At 41.9% G+C, this 20374-nt stretch overlaps 1 protein-coding gene and 1 pseudogene across 7 annotated transcripts in view; one reads left to right on the top strand and one right to left on the bottom strand.

The window, feature by feature from the left end:
- Nucleotides 1-7801, bottom strand: part of SLC25A36 (solute carrier family 25 member 36) — a 41294-nt gene extending 33493 nt beyond the window's left edge. For 5 of the 7 annotated variants that reach the window (XR_004349632.1, XR_004349634.1, XR_004349635.1 and 2 more), the window contains exon 1: nt 7226-7801. Coding sequence is in view for 1 of the 7 variants with exons in the window: in XM_032630047.1 (XP_032485938.1) it covers nt 7226-7266 (41 nt within the window). In the remaining 6 variants the exon portion in view is untranslated. The remainder of the gene's footprint in view (nt 1-7225) is intronic. The other 2 variants (XM_032630047.1, XM_032630048.1) reach the window with 2 other exon arrangements.
- Nucleotides 7802-10533: 2732 nt separating this feature from the next.
- Nucleotides 10534-11332, top strand: LOC116753220 (annotated as a pseudogene).
- Nucleotides 11333-20374: the final 9042 nt, after the last annotated feature.

Below are 20374 nucleotides of genomic sequence, written 5' to 3'. Positions count from 1 at the left end.
AGAGAACTTAACTAAGCACACCTATGGAGGAATTTAAGGTGCCCCAGGTTTCTGCTAAGGAAAGGATGGGTCAAGGAAAAGAAATGGGATTCTAAGACTGTGGCTGTTACACACATATCTTTGATTCTGACCTTTTGAGCATGTATGGATCAGGACACTTGTTCTGAATAGGCAAGGTTAATTTATAAACGGACAAAATCTATTCTGATTGGGTCCACAATATTTGTGTATGTGTATGTACGTATATACACACATATATATGTATATGCAGGTACTTTAGAAATATATTTCTGTTAACATTAAACAAAACTATTTTGTCAGACAACTGCAGTGTCTAGCTTTGTAAAGCAAAGTGAATAGGTTAAAATATTTTGTCATTTTTCTGCTGCAGGTAACACTCCCCTGTAATTTCCTAATTAGGGCATTAGTCATATTAAGAAATACCACTAAGAAAGAGATTCATTAAAATGTTAGCTACAGGGACTTCCCTAGTGGTCCAGTGGTTAAGAATCCGCCTTCCAATGCAGGGGACAAGGGTTCAATCCCTGGTCAGGGAACTAAGATCTCACATGCCACGGGCCAACTAAGCTGCGTGCTGCAACTACTGAGCCCACATGCTCTGGAGACTGGGCACCACAATTAAGAGAGAAGCTCGCGTGCAGCAACGAAGAGCCCTCCTGCTGCAACTAAGACCCGACACAGCCAAAATTAGATAAATAAATATTTTAAAAATTAAAAAAAAAAAGAAATGTTACCTATAGAGTTTTGCAATCTCAAAACATGTAGCCTGTCTCTGAAATTCCATAAAAATCATTTAGAAAGTCTTACTAAAGATTGTTTCTCTGATAGTATATTTGTAGAGGTTATTTCTTCTGAAGCTTTAACGTTCAGGCAAGAAACAAGTTCTTGAAGAATGAAGGACATATTCTACATACTCGACAGACTAACTTATGAAAAGTCAAATATAAGAGTGGTTGAAAATAATGGTATTTGGCTGGGGGGGTACATGTAGTGTTTCTCATGCAGGAAAAAAATTAACAAGCTAGGCTTATTTGAAATACTAAAGCAAAATCAAAACACTGATAAACTGAAAAAAAAAGAAAATGTTAACCAACAACTTTGATAAACATGGAAACACAGAGAAAAGCCGTTATCATACAGCCCAAGATGTAGATGTATAGTCTTCAATGTAAGGAAAAACAATGATATCAAGACTAAAATTCACTACAGAAGCAAAATATGCTGAAGGTATGTGGTAGTTTTAGTAAAAGTAACACCCCCCACCCAAATTACTCTTTTGTTTCTTTGATCCCCCTTTGTAACAAATCTCAAAATCCTATTTACTGTCTCTAATTTCTCTCCCACTCCCATCAGATTTCCTTCCCCCTGCTCTGCCTTGGAAACTGCTGGTCAAGGTAACGAAAGGTCTCCACAATTGTTAAATTCAATAATTAATAGCTCTCAGACCTCATCTTAATGGACAATAACATACGTCCTTCCTAAATACTGTATATTTGTTTCTTCATTTGACTTTCAGAACACATTTTCTTGGGTACTTTTTAAGTCTACTTTGCTGGTTCCTGCTCTTCTTCTGATCTCTTTTGCTGAAATTTCCTCTCTTCTGCTCTATATTCACTCCCTTACTGACCTCGTCTAGGCTCATGTCATCATCTATGTTCCACTAAGTATTAAATGTGTTATCTCTAGTCCAGAGCTCCTACCTGGAGTTACCTAATATAACCAGCCACCTAAACAACTGGCTTTTTGACTTCTCTACTTCTCAAATTTTCGTCTTAAATGGAACTACATACTGATCTTCCCCCAACCTTATGCCATCCACAACCTCCCCATCTCAGTTAACAGCAATTCCCTCCCTCTAGGTGCCTAAACTAAAAACCTTGGAGTTATTCTTGTCTTTTCTTCACACACCACATACAGTACATTACAACCTTCTCTGAAGAACCATTACCTCTCACTTTGATTACTCCAGTAGCCAAATCATTTCCCTACTTCTGGCCCTGCCCTATGTACAGTCTATTCTAAGCATGGTACGACCAAAATTTGGCTTTAAAACTCCTGCAATGACTCTTCCCATTTCAGAAAAGCCAAAGATCTTCAATGGCCTAACAATGGCCTACTACTCTGGCTATACTTGCCTCATTTCAGTGCTCCTACCCTACTTAGGATCTTTTCACTGCCTGTTCCCTCTGAATAGTTAACTCTCTCCTCTCCAAGTCTTTGTTCAAAAGTCACCTTCTCAAAAAGACTCCACTATCCTCCTACTTAGAACTACAGTGCACCCCCATTACTCCCCTTTATCCTACCCCACTTTTTCCCCAACCATGGCACTGAAATCTTTTAATTAATGATATAATTTACTTAGTGTAACAATTCAACGCTCCCTTTCAGATAACTGTGGATATTTTTCAATATTACAGTAAAACTGGGCATGTTGTAGGCTCTTGAAATTAGCTGCAATATGGAATCTGAACTATACCAATAAACTTTTCATATTGTTACATTAAAATCCATTGCTTTATTTTACATTCTGAATCTTTTACCTATGCACTACTTTATAACATCATGCATTGGTTATTTGAAAAATATTGGTTCACTGGATTATACAGGTCTTCCAAGTGTAGATACATTTTGTGATACAATATTTTAAAAATTACATTTTCTATCTATTCAAGATTTCAAGGGACCTCCCTGGTGGCGCAGTGGGTTAAGAATCCGCCTGCCAATGCAGGGGACATGGGTTTGAGCCCTGGTCCCGGAAGATCCCACATGCTGCAGAGCAACTAAGCCGTGTGCCACAACTACTGAGCCTGCGCTCTAGAGCCTGCGAGCCACAACTACTGAAGCCCATGTGCCTAGAGCCCATGCTCAGCAACGGGAGAAGCCACAGCAATGAGAATCCCGCGCACCACAATGAAGAGTAGCCCTCGCTCACTGAAACTAGAGAAAGCCCGCATGCAGCAACGAAGACCCAACGCAGCCATAAATAAATAAATAAACGATAAAAAAAAAAAGATTTCAAAAATTCTAATTTTTGCTTGAAAACTCAAATTTTATCATATGGCAACAAATGTTATCATCTGTTGTGGTTTTTCTTGAACCAACAGGCCCACTTCTTTCATTTTTTGAGAAAATATCTGCCAAATATTCAAGTCTGAATTGTCATAGTCTCTCTATCAATTGTTCTTTTAAGAGTGGTTCTCATGAAAAAAGAGGCTAGTTCAGCTTGAGGATGAAACAATTGTAGAAATGCTTTACTCATGTTTCCCATTTGCCAAACAGAATATGAAATGAAGATGTGTACTCAAGAGTCAAGATTTTTTGTTTTTGGGCCGTGCCATGTGGCATGTGGGATCTTAGTTCCTTGACCAGGGATTGAACCCACGTTCCCTGCAGTGGAAGCGTGGAGTCTTAACCACAGGACCACCAGGGAAATCCCAAGAGTCAAGATTTAAAACATTAATTTTTACTGCTTCAAGAACATTCTTAAGAGACCCTGTGTTTTGAAATTGCAAGTGCTAGTGACTACTAGGACAGTCTGGTGATGCTGCCTTGATGTATGCTAAGGTAACAGCAGCTTCACCAGTCATTGTTTTTGCACCATCAGTCCAAATGTCAACACAGTGAAAAGGCAAATAATGTGTTATAATTTTTATGAGAAGAGCTTTAATGTCTCAGACCACCAAAAAGGTCTTGGAAACTCCCAGGCGTCCCTGACCCACAATGCTATACTACACTAATCCCCTTACAGGAAAGTAAGTTTGAGAATACATCAGGATAAGCAAATTACCTTAGTCTTGCAATCTATTAGTAAGAATTAAAATGTATTTTTAAAAAGAAAAAAAAGAAAAAGGTTATAAAAATTATGGAAATAAGGCTAATAAAAAATGTAGACAAAGTGTAAATAAACCACATTATACTTTTAAGTAGTCTACTTCTGCCCTGATTTTACAAGGAAACAGGTGCAAGTAATTTAACAAATATTATGACAAAATTTCTACAGAATCAACATTATCTGACACCCAAATGGAGTTTCTTACTGAATAAATGAAAAATAAATGATTTGATAAATGAATGGATTAATTCCAGGATATAAAAATAAACCATTTCTTAGATAATCTGAAATTACTAACTGTATGTATTAAGCTCTCGCTGTCACAGGAGCTACAAAGGAATGAAATTCATCCACTTAAATGTTGAAGGTTTATTCCTCCCATTTGAGGCAATCTCTCTCTCAAATGGAAAAAAACCCAAACTGCCTCTTGGTGGACATATGCAGTTGACACACAACTAAACAATGTAGATCTATAAAAGAATTTAAAAACATACTGCTTACGTCTTCATACACAAACATATAGTGTTATTAAAAGCATAGCTAAAATTAAATCATATTTACACCCTTTTGGGGCAGTTGTGAGTAGCCTCCGTAACTCAATCAACCTAACCGATGACCTTACAAACTCTGAATATTAACCCTGACAAAAACATAATGGGACCAAAGGGTGTGTTAAAGAAAGCACGAGTTATGCATGTGAGTCGGTCACCCAGACCCAAGGTCCAGTGCTAGTCTGTTTCAAGTTTTCCTGATTTAATAATACATCTATAAGGCTACTAGAAATCTGAGATCCTGATAAACACATATTTGAATAAATACGATTATAACCATCAGGAAAACAAACCAAAGGCTCCACCTTAAGACAATTTTTGTCTAAAGATTAAATGCCACTGTGAAATGTTATTGGTTATTGCACAACGGCTAATAAAAAGATCTCTCGCCTTTTCTCTATCTTGTTATTATTAAAGTAAAAAATAAGTTTCCTAACTCCTAATTTACATAATTCTATCATGATAAAAAAATGAAATCTAGTTTTCTATGAAGAACGTCCAAAAAAAGATTGCCTAAATATGCAACTTTGAGATATACTAGACATCTTCAATTAAGAACAATGTTACCCACAACTCAGTTTGCATTTCCATAATGCTTAGCATACAGACTTCCAGAATATTCTATAGAAATTTCATACAGAAATCTATTCTAAATGATTTCATTTAATATAGAGCTGGGAGGTTCTTCAGAGATTATTTTAACTCTCATTTTACATGTATGAAAAGCTGTTTAATGTTGGGTAAATTTTTTATACCTTGGTATTTTCCCATATTTTGAAGGGGCAAAACCAGATGATCTTTACCATCCTTCCTAGTTCTACTGTTTCTCTAAAAAAGGTAAGCCAAGTTTTACTGGAATGACTTATGAGACCACATATAAACATGAAATCGAAATGGGATGGAAAAGAAGAAAATTTATAAGGCTGAGTCCCTATCTTGTGTCAGGACCTATAAACAAGTACTTCATTTAATACTCTAAAAAACCTGCATATGCTAGGTTCTTTTTGGGGGGGTAGAGGGGCTCCTAAATCTATTTGGGTTTAGATGCTGCAAAAATGCCCCATTTCTGTTTTTAAAGAAAACGCTAACCATAAGGGCCTTGACAGGCATTAGTAACAACAACGTGGCTGATGATCCTAATCCAAACTGGGAAGTTAGTGCAATCAAGCTAACATTTCAAATAAATTTTAAACAAAACTTGACATCTGAATCTTGAATGCAGAGCAATAAAAATGTTAGGACCTAGAATAGGGCCTTAGAGATCACTTAGTACAACTTCTTCATTTTACAGATGAAGATGATTTAAAATCAAAAAGTGTGTCCATTTTTCACTCAAAATAGTGGCCAGAAGTAGATGTGTGGTATCCTAACTTTCAAAAATTACCTTATGATCTAATTATGGGAGGGAACCCAATTATTTGCACATCTTTACAAGAACATCTACATGGCTAATCATTTTTAAAAAATGATTTAGTTTGCCAAGATTATTCTTTCGTATCAGAAATATAGAAAGCAAACCCTGCCTAAACCCTGTCTCACGAATTAAATGAACAGTATTAAATGAAAAGTATTTTAATGCCAGAACAGTGCCTGGCCCATAATTGGTGTACAATAAATGTTTGTTCAATGAATGTGCCAACTCAAGGAAAGTACTGTCATAACTGGCAATAGAGTCCACACGTTTAACTCCAATCAAGCCACTGTGAATAGAACCGCCTATGTATTACTTTAATATTCTTAAAGTAGTCGATTTAAAAACAAACTGTATGCTTTAAAGGGATGCGACTTTATATGGTCATAATGGCAGCAAAGCGTCTCAGCATAATTCACCGTAGCCATTTTTGATAAGACTGTGATCCTACAGATAAGAAGTAACTCCTAAATTTAAAATTGTTACGACTCTCTAAATAATTTGGAAGGAACAACCTAAAAAGGAGACTAAACTGGGTGAACAAAAGATCTGTAGTACTCAAGTTGGCAATCAGGGAACTGAGACTTTAAGTTTAGTCTTAATCTTGTACACACAGTAACTACTGCCAAAGCTTCTGACTTCTCCCCTACCCCCCACTTTCTCCTTTTAAGCAGACGAAAAGCAGCGGGTGTACAAGACGCCTGGTTCTCAGGAATAGAATCCGACCCCAGAAGCACTGTCGCTTTGTAGCGCATCTCGCAACCTGGAGAAAGGAAATTTTCCAAGACCTAGAAACCTACAGCTATTGCGGGCGACAGAACCCCAAAGCCTTCCAGTTGGCGCCGGAAGCCCCGACGACCCACCGGGGCCGAGGAGGGTCCGGAAATCAGCTGCCGGAGATCCGAGGCGGGGCGTGAGCGACGTGAGGCAGCCCCGCAGCCCGCGCGCCAGGGACGGAAGGAGGAGGAGGCCCGGCGCCCATTTTGTCCTCGGCCTCCGCACTTCCCGCTTTCCCCGCTAACGCCGCCCCGGCCGAGCAACCTACGTGAAGCCTGCAGTTACTGGCCTTACACGGCCCCGCATCCCCGACGTCCGCTAGGCCGCGGCGCGTGAACTGGGCCTGCGTGGACGCCAGCCCCGCCGGCCACTCTCTAGGCCTCGCTCCGGTTCCGCGGGCCCAAAGCCTGACGTCCTGCCGGCGTCGCCCTCCCACCCCTCCCCGCCTCGGCCTCAGTCCCGTGGGCTCCCTCAGCTCCCCCGGCTCCAGTCCCCTCACCCCTCCCCGCCCGGGCCTCACTCGGTTCCCGGGGCTGAAGCCCCTTCTCCCTTCTCGCCCGCGTCTCAGGCCACGGCCCTCGGCCTCAGCCCAGCGCCCTCAGCCCCAGTCTGCAAGCCCCTCCTGGGACGTACCCTCCGGCAAACAGATGCACCAGCGTGTCCCTCTGGCTCATTCTCTCTCCCGCATGTCCTCCGGGCGCTGAGGCGGGACGCGGTTCCGGCCGCCGCGACGGCCGCAGCTTCCGCCCCGGACTGGAGCCGCACGGCGCCTCAGTGACGGCGACGGGAACTGACGGAGACGCGGCTGCAGAAGGCAACCGGCGCGGCCCTCCCCGCCGCGCTGCAGCCACGCCGCCTCCCACCCTGGCTAGGTTTCACCACCCGCGATAGAGGGCAACTCGGCGGCAGCGGGGGCGTGAATATTCCTACCCTCCCCCCCCCCGCGATATAAACAGAAGCTACCATTGGTCCGCACTGCGTGACGTCAAGCAGCCGGCTTGCCTCTTTCACGTGATTGCTAAGGGGTTTCTCAAAGGAAGGGGCCGGGAGGCGGGGCTAGAGCGCGTGCCCGGAGGGTAGTGGGTCACCAGGTCCTCGCACTTAGTCCTTCCTCCCGGAGGGCTGCACCGGCTGCCGCCTGGGCCCGCGCAGACCTGGGGATTCGAACTTCACGCTCCCGGCCCCGACCACGTGAGAAACGACCTGGATGCCCGGTAAGCAAGCGGAGTTGGGACGCGAGCCTGCCCAGTCTCTGATTTACTTTTTTTAGACTATTTTTTTTTAGAGCTGTTTGACGTTCACAACAAAATTGAAAGGGAAGTACAGAAATTTCCCATTGGCCCCTGCTTGATTCACGTTTTGATAATTGGATCTATGACCCTGCATTTATGCTTCCTGGTGTCTACCTCAGAGTAGCATTCAGTGCATGGAAAGGCTTATACAGACACTCGTACAGGATCACAAACAACAGTATGGTGTTTACAAGCAATTTTTAGTATAGTATACTATTAGTGTAGAATAAATATTCTTTATTTTAGAAAGAATAAAGAAACTGGCATTTACTCATTTTTCTAACCAGCAAGTTTTTTCTTGTATGTATATACAAGAAAGTCAAAGACTGAGGGAAAGAAAATGTTTTATCCCTCTACAACATGATTAAATATTTTAAATTTTTGTTAATTAGTAATTATTTCTAAGGTGCAGAAGTGCAGGAAATAATATAATCTGTATTCATCACCCACAATGAACAAATGTTGATATTTCCCGCCTCTTTGGTAACTTCCATTTCACCTGCAGGGTCCTCACCACACTTTCCCACCCATGTGGGGTTATCCAGGGCTCACCTTCCTTTCCTTCCAGGGCCATTTCCTTCACGAAGTCCTCCCTGATTGCCTTAGCTCTCTGTGCTCATTACCTGCTCCTAAATTCCCACAAAATGTACAGACTGCATGTCACTGGCAAGTGTGCATCTACTCCACAGTAAATGCTCATCTGTAAAATGGGCATAAGAATACCTACCTCACAAGGCAGTTGTGGGGACTAAACACCTTAAAATTATGTAAAGCACCACAGCAGTGCTATGTAAGTGCTACCTATGATAATTAGTAATGTTATTTTACTGCACTGTATTCTTAATAGCAAAACTGGCAGCAGCTAGTGTTGCTTGAGCACTTACTAATATGCCAGGCTCTTATCTACAGCATTCTCTTATTAAACTCTCACAACTGCCCTATGAAGCCATTGATATTATTCCCCCCATTTTTCATGAGGAGACTGAGATTTAGAATAATTGACTTGCCCAAAATTATCCAGTTCATCCAGAAAGAGATTGGATTTGAATCCAGCAGAATCTCTCTGATCCCAGAGCTTCAGTTACTGAAGTAATAGCTGCACATTAGAGAGGGAAATTTTGAAAAAAAAAAAACAAACAAAACTCCAAAAAGTAGGAATAAAAATTGACACTCTGGCCATACTTCCCCCAAACTTTTGGTGGGGGGGTTAGTTCTATCTTTTTTTTACAGCAGTTTTATTGAGGAATCTTTCACATACCATAAAATTCACTTGTGTATAGTGTACAGTTTAGTGGTTTTTCATATATTCTTTTTTTTTTTTTTTGGTTTTTCATATATTCTGATGGCTGTAGAGCCATCACCACTACCTGATTCCAGAACACTCTCCTCACCCAAAAAGAAACCCCACACTTGTTATCAGTTACTCCCATTCTCCTCTCTCCCTATCCTCTGCCAACCACTAATCTACTTTCTATGGATTTGCCTAATCTGGACTTTTCATATAAATAGAATTATACAATATGTGGCCTTTTGTGTCTGGTTTCTTTCACTAAGCATAATGTTTTCAAGGTTCATTCATGTTGCAGCACACATCAGTACTTCATTCCCTCTTATGACTGAATAATAGTCTGTCATATGACTATATCACATTTTGTTTATCCATTCTCAGTTGATGGCCATTTGGATTGTTTCCACTTTTTGGCTGTCATGGATAATCCTGCCATGAATATTTGTGTACAAGTTTTAGCATGCAGATACGTTTTCACTTCTCTTGGGAATACACTTGGGAGTGTCACTGCTGGGTCATATGATAATTCAATGTTTAACTTTTGGAGTAACTGCCAGACTGTTTACCAGAGTGCCTGCACCATTTTAGATGTATTTCTTTTAAAGACAATGGCTGTAGCTCCATGTTTTTGGCATAGTGAATGCTGTGGTAATTACATTTAATGAAGCTTCTGAAACTGGTAAGGAGGGAGCCCAAGTTCTTATGTGGAGTAAATTATTCCTGTAAGAGCAATAGCAATTCATAATGTGACGGTTTACTTTGGAACCTCATTCAGATGGCATCGTGGAAGGAGACTCTGCCCCCTGCACATTCCGTCCTGTAGCCCCTGGGGCTGCCCACCGGGGTGTGGTTGCTGAGGCCTTCATTTTTGTGGGGATTCCAGGGTTAGTTGGCTGTCATGTTTGTTGAGGTTCCACTGAACTGTGTCATCTGCCAGATCTTTTATAATTTTCCTTCCTCATTGCTGTTGCCTAATATCTTTAAGTGATTCCTTCAGGACCAGCACAAGATGAGGTTTCTTGAGCCCTTGCCCCTTAAACAAACAAGCTTCTAGGTGCTTTTCCAGAATGATATTAAGGCAGGGTGGGTGGGGCTAAATGAGCTTGCTTTAGGGTCAGGCACACCTGTACCTCTTCCAGACCCCCATTCCTACCGAGGGGGTCTTCTGGGAGCTGTAGTTTTTAACTGAATGTAGAAAGAGAAACTGATGGGGAAACTGTGGGTGGCCACAACTGGTTGCTTGGCTCAAAACAAACAAATAAGCTCATTGTGAAGTAGAGGAGACTGCTACTTTATTTCCTGATTGGTACTAACCTCAAATTTTAATTGCCGCTGAACTGCAGGAGACAATCGTTCTAGACATGGCAGTTGAGGAGGAGGGAGTGATTGGAGGGGGGGATTGGTTTGGTATGCACTCCTGCACTCCACACCTCAGAACGTTATTGCATGTGGATCGGCTGCTTTTGGAAGAGTATTGCCCAGAAGAAGAGGTGTTTGGTTTTCACAAGCCAAAGATATACCAAAGTAGAGAGGGCTGCTGTATTTGCAGAGCTAAATCCTCCAGTTCTCGATTCACTGACAGTAAACTCTATGAAAAGGACTTCCAGAGCTGCTGTCGGTTACATGAGACTTGATCAGGAGACATCTGTAATGCCCGTGTCCTGCTGTGAAAAGATGGAAGAAATTACCATCAGGATCAAAAAAACAAAAACAAAAACCTGGAATCACGTGGTAGATGCAAGGGCAGGACCCAGTCTAAAGACTACACTGAAACCAGAGAAAGTGAAAACTCTTATCTGGAAACAGGATAAAAAGCAACCAGATCAGCAAACTGCCAAAGGAATTTAAACGTCGTAATTCTGATGCTCACAGTACCACCTCAAGTGCCTTTCCAGCCCAATCTCCCTGTTATAGTAACCAGTCAGATGATGGCTCAGATACAGAGATGGCTTCTGGCTCTAACAGTGTTTTCCATTTTGGATCTCACATACTGGATAAGACAGAAAATATGCTGTGGCATTATCTATAAAGGCTGTCTTGGGGAAGTCCTCATCTGACACACATCTATTCAAGTCTTGCTGCAGCAATGAGAAAGCAGCTGCTGAGAAGCCAGAGGCACAGGGGCCAGAGCCTCTGCCCATCTCCACTCATGCGTGGTGACTGAGGTTTATGTAGAAAGGAAACAAAAAACAATTTAAATTTTGGAAAACAAAGCAACAAAACGACCCTCCTATTTTTAACTTGGATACCTGCTATTCTGCCAAATGACGATTTCTAGAATAGTTGGTTTTTTTAATAGAGTTTTTTAAAAATTTATTTATTTTATTTATCTATTTTTGGCTGCGTTGGGTGTTCGTTGCTGTGCGTGGGCTTTCTCTAGTTGTGGCAAGGGGGGGTCTACTCTTAATTGCGGTCCGCGGGCTTCTCATTGCAGTGGCTTCTCTTCTTGTGGAGCAGAGGCTCGCATGGACTTAGTTGCTCCGCGGCATGCGGAATCTTCCCGGACCAGGGCTCGAACCCGTGTCCCCTGCCTTGGCAGGTGGATTCTTAACCACTGCGCCACCAGGGAGGCCCTTAGGATAGTTTTGAGTGGGTTAGTTTTCCTTCAGTTCCACAAACTCTGAAGCCAGTGTCTAGCTTACTAAAAGAAAAAAAAATGTACATAATATCGGGTTGGCCAAAACGTTCGTTTGGGTTTTTTCTGTACAATGTCATGGAAAAACCCAAACGAGCCTTTTGGCCAACCCAATATTTAAGATGCTGAGTATTTCATAGGAAAGCTGAATGCGGCTGTAAAGTGCTTTTAAGTCTTTTTTAAAAATCCCCTTGGGCTTTCCTAGTATCCATTTATTAAAAAAAAAAAACCCCTTCTAATGAATGAAATTAGGGGAATTTCAGGGGACAGAGGGGATTTGTTTTATGATAAATGTATGTAGTTTTAGTCTTTCTATATTCAGAAGCAGTGGTTAGAGCATTTTTTTTAAGATGGCTGGCTATACTTGTTTTCCTTCGTTATAATAAATTTGTCATAACTCAGTAAACATGGACTCGCCCCTATAGGTAGTTGTTAATAACTTTCAAATATTAAGGTCTTGCCAAGGTTCTGATGATTCAAACCTGTACTACTGAATATTAAGCAGGGCAGACTAAGCTCTCTGGTGCGAATATCTTGAAAGAGTAATTTCTAAATATACAGAGGTAACTTGACTGTATATGTTGCATCCCGTGTCACCTCCCTCCATATTGATGTTTGATAAAGATTTTAATTTAGATGAAACTTCTAAAGCGGAAGTTCCTCTTGGGGAAATGTCAAGTCTTTAGGATAAGCAGTCCTATATGAATAGTACCAAAGCATTACCACTTGGTAGAGAACACACTCTATTAAAAATGTTAAATTATCTGAAAAATAAAATGCACAGGTCTTCAGGATGGCACACGAAAAAACAAAGTTAGTGCTTCTTGGGGCACATTTCTTAGAGGGCTTGCAAATGTGTAAATAATTTGTTTATGTTGCATGACTGGTGACTTCCTTGAAAATCTGCACAATTCACTTTTAGGTCTGGATTACTTCAGTTGACCTCTGTGAAGGTTTTATCTGTGTAGAATGGTTGTTTGACTTGTTTTAACCTATTAGGGCTTTGGGTTTTTGTGGGGTTTTTTCATTTTATATTAAAGTAAAATTCTACTAAAAACAATTTTTTTAATTGCTATGGGCTGAAAAAAGTTCTTAATAGCTATTTGTGGGGAAGTGGAGCACAGATGGACCACCGATGCCATTTTCCCCCCACTTAGCCTTTGTTGGTCTTGTAGGTACAGAAAATTCATATGGGTTCTAGATTGACAACATTAGTTTTAAATATTTGGGTAAGATTTAAAAATAAAATCTTTGTGTCTTTTTAGCTTTTAGTGGGAGGTTGGAGAGATTGTTTGCTCTTCTCAGCCAGATGCCATTAAATTTTTTTCCTTATTTTGCTATTAATAAAAAGTAATACATTCAAACAATACAGAAGTGCGTGAGTTAGAAATTAAAATCGTCACTTCAGCCTCCCTTCCTAAATCCTACTCCTCAGAGGACATCATTGGTAAGAGTTGAGTAAGCGTCCTCCTGGGTACTTGATGCCTTGATAGTAATCATCTCAAAGAGCTTCAGACGTGTACAGTACTCACCATGTGCCAGGCTTTGTTGGAAGCACTTTTCATGTATTTTAACTGTAGAACCCAATGAAGGACATTTTATAGACGAGGAGACTGAGATACAGAGAGGTTAGAGGATTTGTCAAGGTGACTCAACTAGCACGTAGCTGAGTTGGGATGGAAACCTAGGGAGTCGGGCTACAGAATCTGTACTCTCATCCTCTATTCTTCACCATCTCAATTATTCATTGGTTGAATGAGAATATTAGCTATAGTTTAAAAAAAAAAGGGTGGGGTGGGGTGGAGGAGAGGGGGCTTTTGAGAGAACTTAAGGAGATGTGGTGCCCAGAGGACAAAATGTATACTTCTATCTGAGCCCCAGATGGAGTCATGAGGGCAGTGGCTCCCAAATGCAAGTTTCATGTCCCATTGAGCCACCTCTCCCATCAGCAACATCAGTTACTCAGTGTCACATTTCAATTCAGTCATGGTTAAAGGCTCTCCCTAGATACGCAGGTGATAAGCAGAGCTTGCACTGGAAATATATAAGGAGCTGGTAGAAAATGGATTTCCCCCAGAAGGATTCAGTTAGCTTGTTGGAAACACTGTCCACCAGGGAGCAATTTAGGAATGTGTCCCAGGTGGCTTGGAGAAAAACCCAAAAAAACAAAATACGACTTTTCCTACCCTCCAGGACAGGAGTATTAGAAGGGTAGTGACACCTTGCAAAGAAATGCATAGATTTTGTTGAGATAGGGTGTAACACACTTTTGTGTGGACAATGCCTGGGACCTCAACGGTGTGTGGTAATGCAGAAGTTGTGCCCTGCCTCCCATTTAAGAAACCATCTAAGGGCCTTACCAAGGGTCCCTACTTTTTTTTTTTCTGTTTTTTTTTATTGAAGTATAATTGATTTACAATGTTGTGCTAATTTCTGCTGTACAGCAAAGTGATTTAGTTATATATACATTTAAAAAATAAATGTATTTATTTTATTTATTTGTTTTTGGCTGCATTGGGTCTTCGTTGCTGCACGCGGGCTTTCTCTAGTTGGGATGAGTGGGGGCTACTCTTCGTTGTGGTGCATGGGCTTCTCATTGCGGTGGCTTCTCTTGTTGCAGAGCACAGGCTCTAGAGCGCAGGCTCAGTAGTTGTGGCGCATGGGCTTAGTTGCTCCATGGCGTGTGAGATCCTCCCGGACCAGGGCTTGAACCTGTGTCCCCTGCATTGGCAGGCGGACTCTCAACCACTGTGCCACCAGGGCAGCCCCAGGGTCCCTGCTTTGAAACCCAACTTGCCTGTTGGCATTTGAATCTTGCTTTTAACATTAATGCTTTGTTTTTATCTCAGAGTAATAAAGGCAAACAAACAACCCAATTCAAAAAAATGGGCAAAGAACTTGAATAGACATTTCTTCAGAGAGAATGAAAAGATGCCCAACATCACTAATCATTAGGGAAACGCAAATCGGAATCACAGTGAGATCCTACTTCACACTGATTAGGATGGCTACTATAAAAACAAAACAAAACAGACAAACAAGATCAGAAAATACCAAGTGTTGGCCAGGAAGTGGAGAAATTGGAACCCTTGTGCATTGCTGGTAGGAATGTAAAATAGTGCAGCTCCCGTGAAAAACTCTATGGCAGTTTCTTAAAAACTTAAACATAGAATTATCACATGATTTAGTGATTCCACCTCTACGTATGTACCCAGAAAAACTGAAAGTGGAGACTCAAACAGATACACTCACATTAATGTTCATAGCAGCACTATTCGAAATAGCCAAAAGGTGGAAACAACCCAAGTGTCCATCGTCAGATGAATGGATAAACAAAATATGGTTATATACAATGGAATTTATTCAGCCTTAAAAAAGGAGGGAAATTCTGACACATGCTGCAACATGGATGAATCTTGAAGACATTATGCTAAAGTGAAATAAGCTGATAAACAACAAATTATATTGATAGGATTTCACGTATGTGAGATGTCTAGAATAGTCAAATTCATAGAGAAGGAAAGTAAACTAGTGGTTCCCAGGGGTTTGGGGAAGGGAGGAATGGGGAGTTAGTGTTCAGTGGGTATGAAGTTTCAGTTTGTGATGGTGGAAAAGTTCTGGAGTGGGATAGTATGGTGGTTGAACAATAATGTGAATGTACTTAATGCCATGGAATTGTACACTCTGAAATGGTTAAAATGGTAAATTTTATGTTATGGAAATTTTACCAGAATAAAAAAAATACTTCAAGCAATGCATATGGTTGTAAAAAAGTAAATATATAGTATTAGAAAAGTTATAGTAACTTTCAGACTTCCTACTGATTCCTCAGTCTCCTCATTTTTGCTCCTAGAGGTAGCCACTTTCAACTTTTTCTTTAGTTCCAGATTTCTCAATTATAGCAATTGATGCTGTTTTTCTTGATTTATTAATTTCACATGTTATCCATTACACTCCAGGTTATCAGAGATGCAGATTTATCTTTCTTACTCCACTCCTAAACTCCCCATTTTTCCTGCTTCATCTTCCTAATAGTTGTATCATGATTTTTTAGTTAAATTGACAATTATTTATCATCTTATGGCTATATAAATTTTGTCCACTGCAAAGCCAAATGGTGTACATGCTGTTCTTGCACGACTTTTTACTTTTCTTGGTTAACAATTGCCCTTTTTTTTTCTATTTGGTTAGTTTTCTCTACCTGTCCTAATTTTTTCCACATACTACATCATATCTATCTATCAATGGTTAAAAATATTATTTTCTAACTGTTTTAAGATCAGTCTGTCAATCCCCTTTTCTTCCACCTCCCTCTGGAGACCTCTCTCCTGGATTCTTCCATCTTCCTGCTCCAACCTGAACTAGTTCTAGTTACTCTCTTGGCTGCACAGTTGTCATCCTGGGATTTACATCCCCTTATCTGTTTTCTGGATCTCATGGTTTTTGGTTTTTGGTTTTTGTTCTTCTTCTTTACTTGCTGCTTCATTCTGCTGAAGTACATTCTTCAGCAGCTGCCCAAGAAGAGTTGCATAGGAGGCGTTATTATTAGATTCTGCATGCTTTTATTTTATCTTCATATTTGATAATTTGGCTAAGTGTGGGATTCTAGATAGAAAATCATTTTCCCTCTGACTTTTTTTAATCGACTTTTTAAAAATTAATTAATTTACTTATTTGGGGCTGTGTTGGGTCCTCGTTGCTGCGTGCAGGCTTTCTCTAGTTGCGGCGAGTGGGGGCTGCTCTTCGTTGCGGTGCGTGGGCTTCTCATTTGCGGTGGCTTCCCTTGTTGCAGAGCAGGGGCTCTAGGCACGCGAGCTTCAGTAATTGTGGCACACAGGCTCGGTAGTTGTGGCTCGTGGGCTCTAGAGCGCAGGCTCGGTAGTTGTGGCACACAGGCTCAGTAGTTGTGGCTTGTGGGCTCTAGAGCGTGGGCTCAGTAGTTGTGGCACACGGGCTTAGGTGCTCTGCGACATGTGGGATCTTCCCAGACAAGGGCTCGAACCTGTGTCCCCTGCATTGGCAGGTGGATTCTTAACTACTGCACCACCAGGGAAGTTCCCCCACTCTGACTTTTGAAGTCGCTGCCCCATTGGTTTCTAGCATCCAGAGCTAATATTGAGAAGCTTAGCTTGACTCCATTTGTAGCTCTGGTCTTTATATAGAACATGTTTTTTTGCTATTTTAACCTTTTAGGATCTTCCTTTTATCCCTGGTTTTGGGAAATTTCACCACAAAGTACCATGATGGTGGTGGAGTCTGTTCATTCATTGTGCTGGGTACCCTATGGGCCTTTTAAGTCTGTAAATGAAAACCTAGAATTCACCCTTGGAGTGTTCTTTAACGGTTTCTCGTGTGCTGGTTTGGGTCTTTCAGCCCCCAAAGCCAAAAAGTATAGTTGATTTTTTCTCCCCTGAACAGTACCTGGCAAGAAGTTGGCACTGGGTCAATACCCAGAGTCAATGGCCGAAAGTTAAAAGGATAGACTTCTGGTTTGGCAGCAACGCTGTGCAAAGCGGCACTTGGCAAATATTTGGTGGCGAAGAGAGTGATAACAGTTTTATTTCATAGGTGGCCGATTCCCTTGAGTCTGGGTCCCCCCTCAAGCCCCACCCCAGAACTGCTTCAGCAGCTTTCCACCTTCTCCATCCTTGACCTCAGGCCATGCCCTCTTACCCTGCTTAGTAGTTGGGTGAACAGAAGAGAAACAGAAAACAGGACTGGGAAGTCTCACTGACCTTGGATTTAGGGTCAAAGATCAGTGTCGGGGAAAGCCCCACAGCCTGTAGTCAGAATTACCTTGGAAAAGCCTTTAAATCTCCAAGAAGTATGAGGTACTAAGAACTTCTTTTACTTTATGTTTCTCTCTGCTCCTCAATTAATCCCTTAATGTCTTCTTTCAGGATGTCCGTGAAACCATCGCCATCCAATTTCTTGGCCACAGCGAAACTGTTTTTCCTCTTTTCATTGATTGGGAAGTACTTAAAGTTGTTTTCCCAGCTTTTCCATAATTTTGGCTCTGTAAGACTTTCACTTTCAAACAAAATGGAGTAACAGGGATCAGAAATATGAAAATCCAGGCAAAAAATATATATAAAACTGTAAACAAAAAGAACAAAGAGCATTGCTCATCATCCCCTTATAAAGAGAATTAAGTCACACCCCACAGTGCCAGTGTGCCCTGAGGGGAATTCAGGATGGAGAAAGCTGGAAGCATTCTGCGCTTTTGGATGTGCGGTGCCCTAGATAGTTATTCCAGTTGATGCACTTATCTATTACAGTTACACAACTGACTTTTATTCAACAAGTTTTTATCAGTTAGGGATCTGACATGTTGGTGGATGCTTTCCCATGTATGATATCATTCTGTCCTCACAGCACACCTATGAGGTTGGAGTTATTTTTTTCTACTTATAAGAAAAGGGGGGGACTTCCCTGGTGGCACAGTGGTTAAGAATCCGCCTGCCGATGCGGGGGATATGGGTTTGATCCCTGGTCTGGGAAGATCCCACACGCCGCGGAGCAACTAAGCCTGTGCGTTACAACTACTGAGCCTGAGCTCTAGAGCCTGCGAGCCACAACTGTTGAGCCCGCAAGCCACAACTACTGAAGCACACGCACCTAGAGCCTGTGCTCCGCAGCAAGAGAAGCCGCCGCAGTGAGAAACCCGCGTGCAGCAATAAAGACCCGATGCAGCCCAGAATAAATAAATAAAAATAAATAAATTTATTTTAAAAAAAGAAAAAAAAAGAAAAGGGGAAGGGAAGGAGGGAGGGGGGAGAGAGAGGGAGAGAGAGAGAGGAGATGAAGAGGAAGAGGCAGAAAAACGAGAGAGACAGAGACAGAGGCAAAGAGAGAGAGAGAGAAATAGAGAGACAAAGAAGGAGGAAGAGAGTGAGACAGAAGCGAAAGGAGAGAGAAGAAAGTTCAACTCCCCTAGCTTGGCATTTAATGGTGAAGTCCCTGTCTACCGCCCCCCTACTCTGCTACCCCTTCCTATAAGCGCAGGTCCCTCTAAGCCAACTGAACTGCTGGCGTTGCCCACATTCACACAGTTGCTTCACTCCTCTGGGCTTTCAGAAATGTCCCAACACCTCCCTCCTCTGCTGTGTGATTGCACAGCTCTGTGCTGGCCTCTCCAGACCGTGCCCTGTCCACCCTGCAGGCTCGTGCACTCCCTGAGAGCCAGGATTCCTGGCCAACCGCGGGCCCCACGCTTCCCCAGGTTGGGAACCATTTCATATTTGTCTTTGTAGCCTCTTGGGCACTTGGCATCGTGGACATTAAATAAATATTTTCCACATGGCTACCCTGTGCCACGTACTGTCCTAGCAGAGCAACGAGACGGACAAGGTGACAGCCCTCACAGAGTTTATATTCTACTTTACAACAGACAATACGCTGGTCAACAAATCAAATAATTTCATGCTGTGGAAATATTTTACCATGAAGAAAATTAAGTGATAGGAAGATGTAGTTTAGACTGGGTGGTGATGGACATACTCTCTGGGGACATGGCTTTTATGTTGACTGCTGAGAAGGATAAAAAAGAACCAGCTGTGTGAAGATGGGGGTTGTATTAGTTCCCTAGGGCTGCCATCAGGAAATACCACAGACTGGGTGGCTTAAACAACAGAAATTTATTTTCTCACAGTTCTGGAGGCTCGAAATCCGCGATCAAGGTTTTGGCAGGTTTGGTTTCTTCTGAGGCGTCTCCTTGGCTTGCAGATGGCCACCTTCTCATCGTGTCCTCATATGAATGTCTCCCAGTCCTTGTGTGTCCCTGTTCTAATCTCCTCTTATAAGGACACCAGTGCTATTGGATTAGGGCCCACCCACATGACCTCATTTTACCTTAATTTCCTCTTCAAAGGCCCTATCTCCAAATCCAGTCACATTCCGAGGTACTGGAGGTTAGGACTTCAACGTAAGCATTTTGGGAGGACACAATTCAGCCTGTAACGGGGTGAAGTGCATTTCTAGGCATAGCAAGTGAAAAGGCTCTGAGTGAGTTTAAGGAAAAAGGAAGGCAGTGGGGCAGAGCAGAGTGAACAAGAAGAGGCAGGTTGGAGATGGAGATGGATAGGTGGACAGGGGCCAGCTCAGGCAGGCACCTGTAGGTCTGTCGACCGGAAAAAAAAAAAAAAAGCACAACCTACAAGTTGAGAATTATGTTTTATTCAGCAGCCTTACTGAGGACTTAAGCCTGGGGATTCAGCCTCTCAGAGAGTTCTGAGGAACTGCTCCGAAAAGATAAGGGAGGGGCCAGGATATGCAGGAGGTCAAACAAACAAAAAACAGGTAGTCAGACATCAAAAGATTACTGCTAATTAAAGAAAACCGGACATCTTAATGAATTTAGCACTTTTCTGTGTATGGGAAGATGCAAGAGTCTGGGCTTATTGAAATCATTCCTTTGATAAGCACCTTCACTATCCAGGGCCAGTATCCTGGTTTTTTTCCATCCTGAATCCCCTCAGGGTGCACAATTGGGGGTAGTGGCTGCTGGCTTGATGGCTGCAACATCCTTTGTTTACTGATACGGCAGGCGACATTTTTTGTCTGCATAT

The sequence above is a fragment of the Phocoena sinus genome, chromosome 4, assembly GCF_008692025.1.
Source record: "Phocoena sinus isolate mPhoSin1 chromosome 4, mPhoSin1.pri, whole genome shotgun sequence".
NCBI lineage: Eukaryota > Metazoa > Chordata > Mammalia > Artiodactyla > Phocoenidae > Phocoena > Phocoena sinus.
This window is presented reverse-complemented; position numbering and strand designations above follow the sequence as displayed.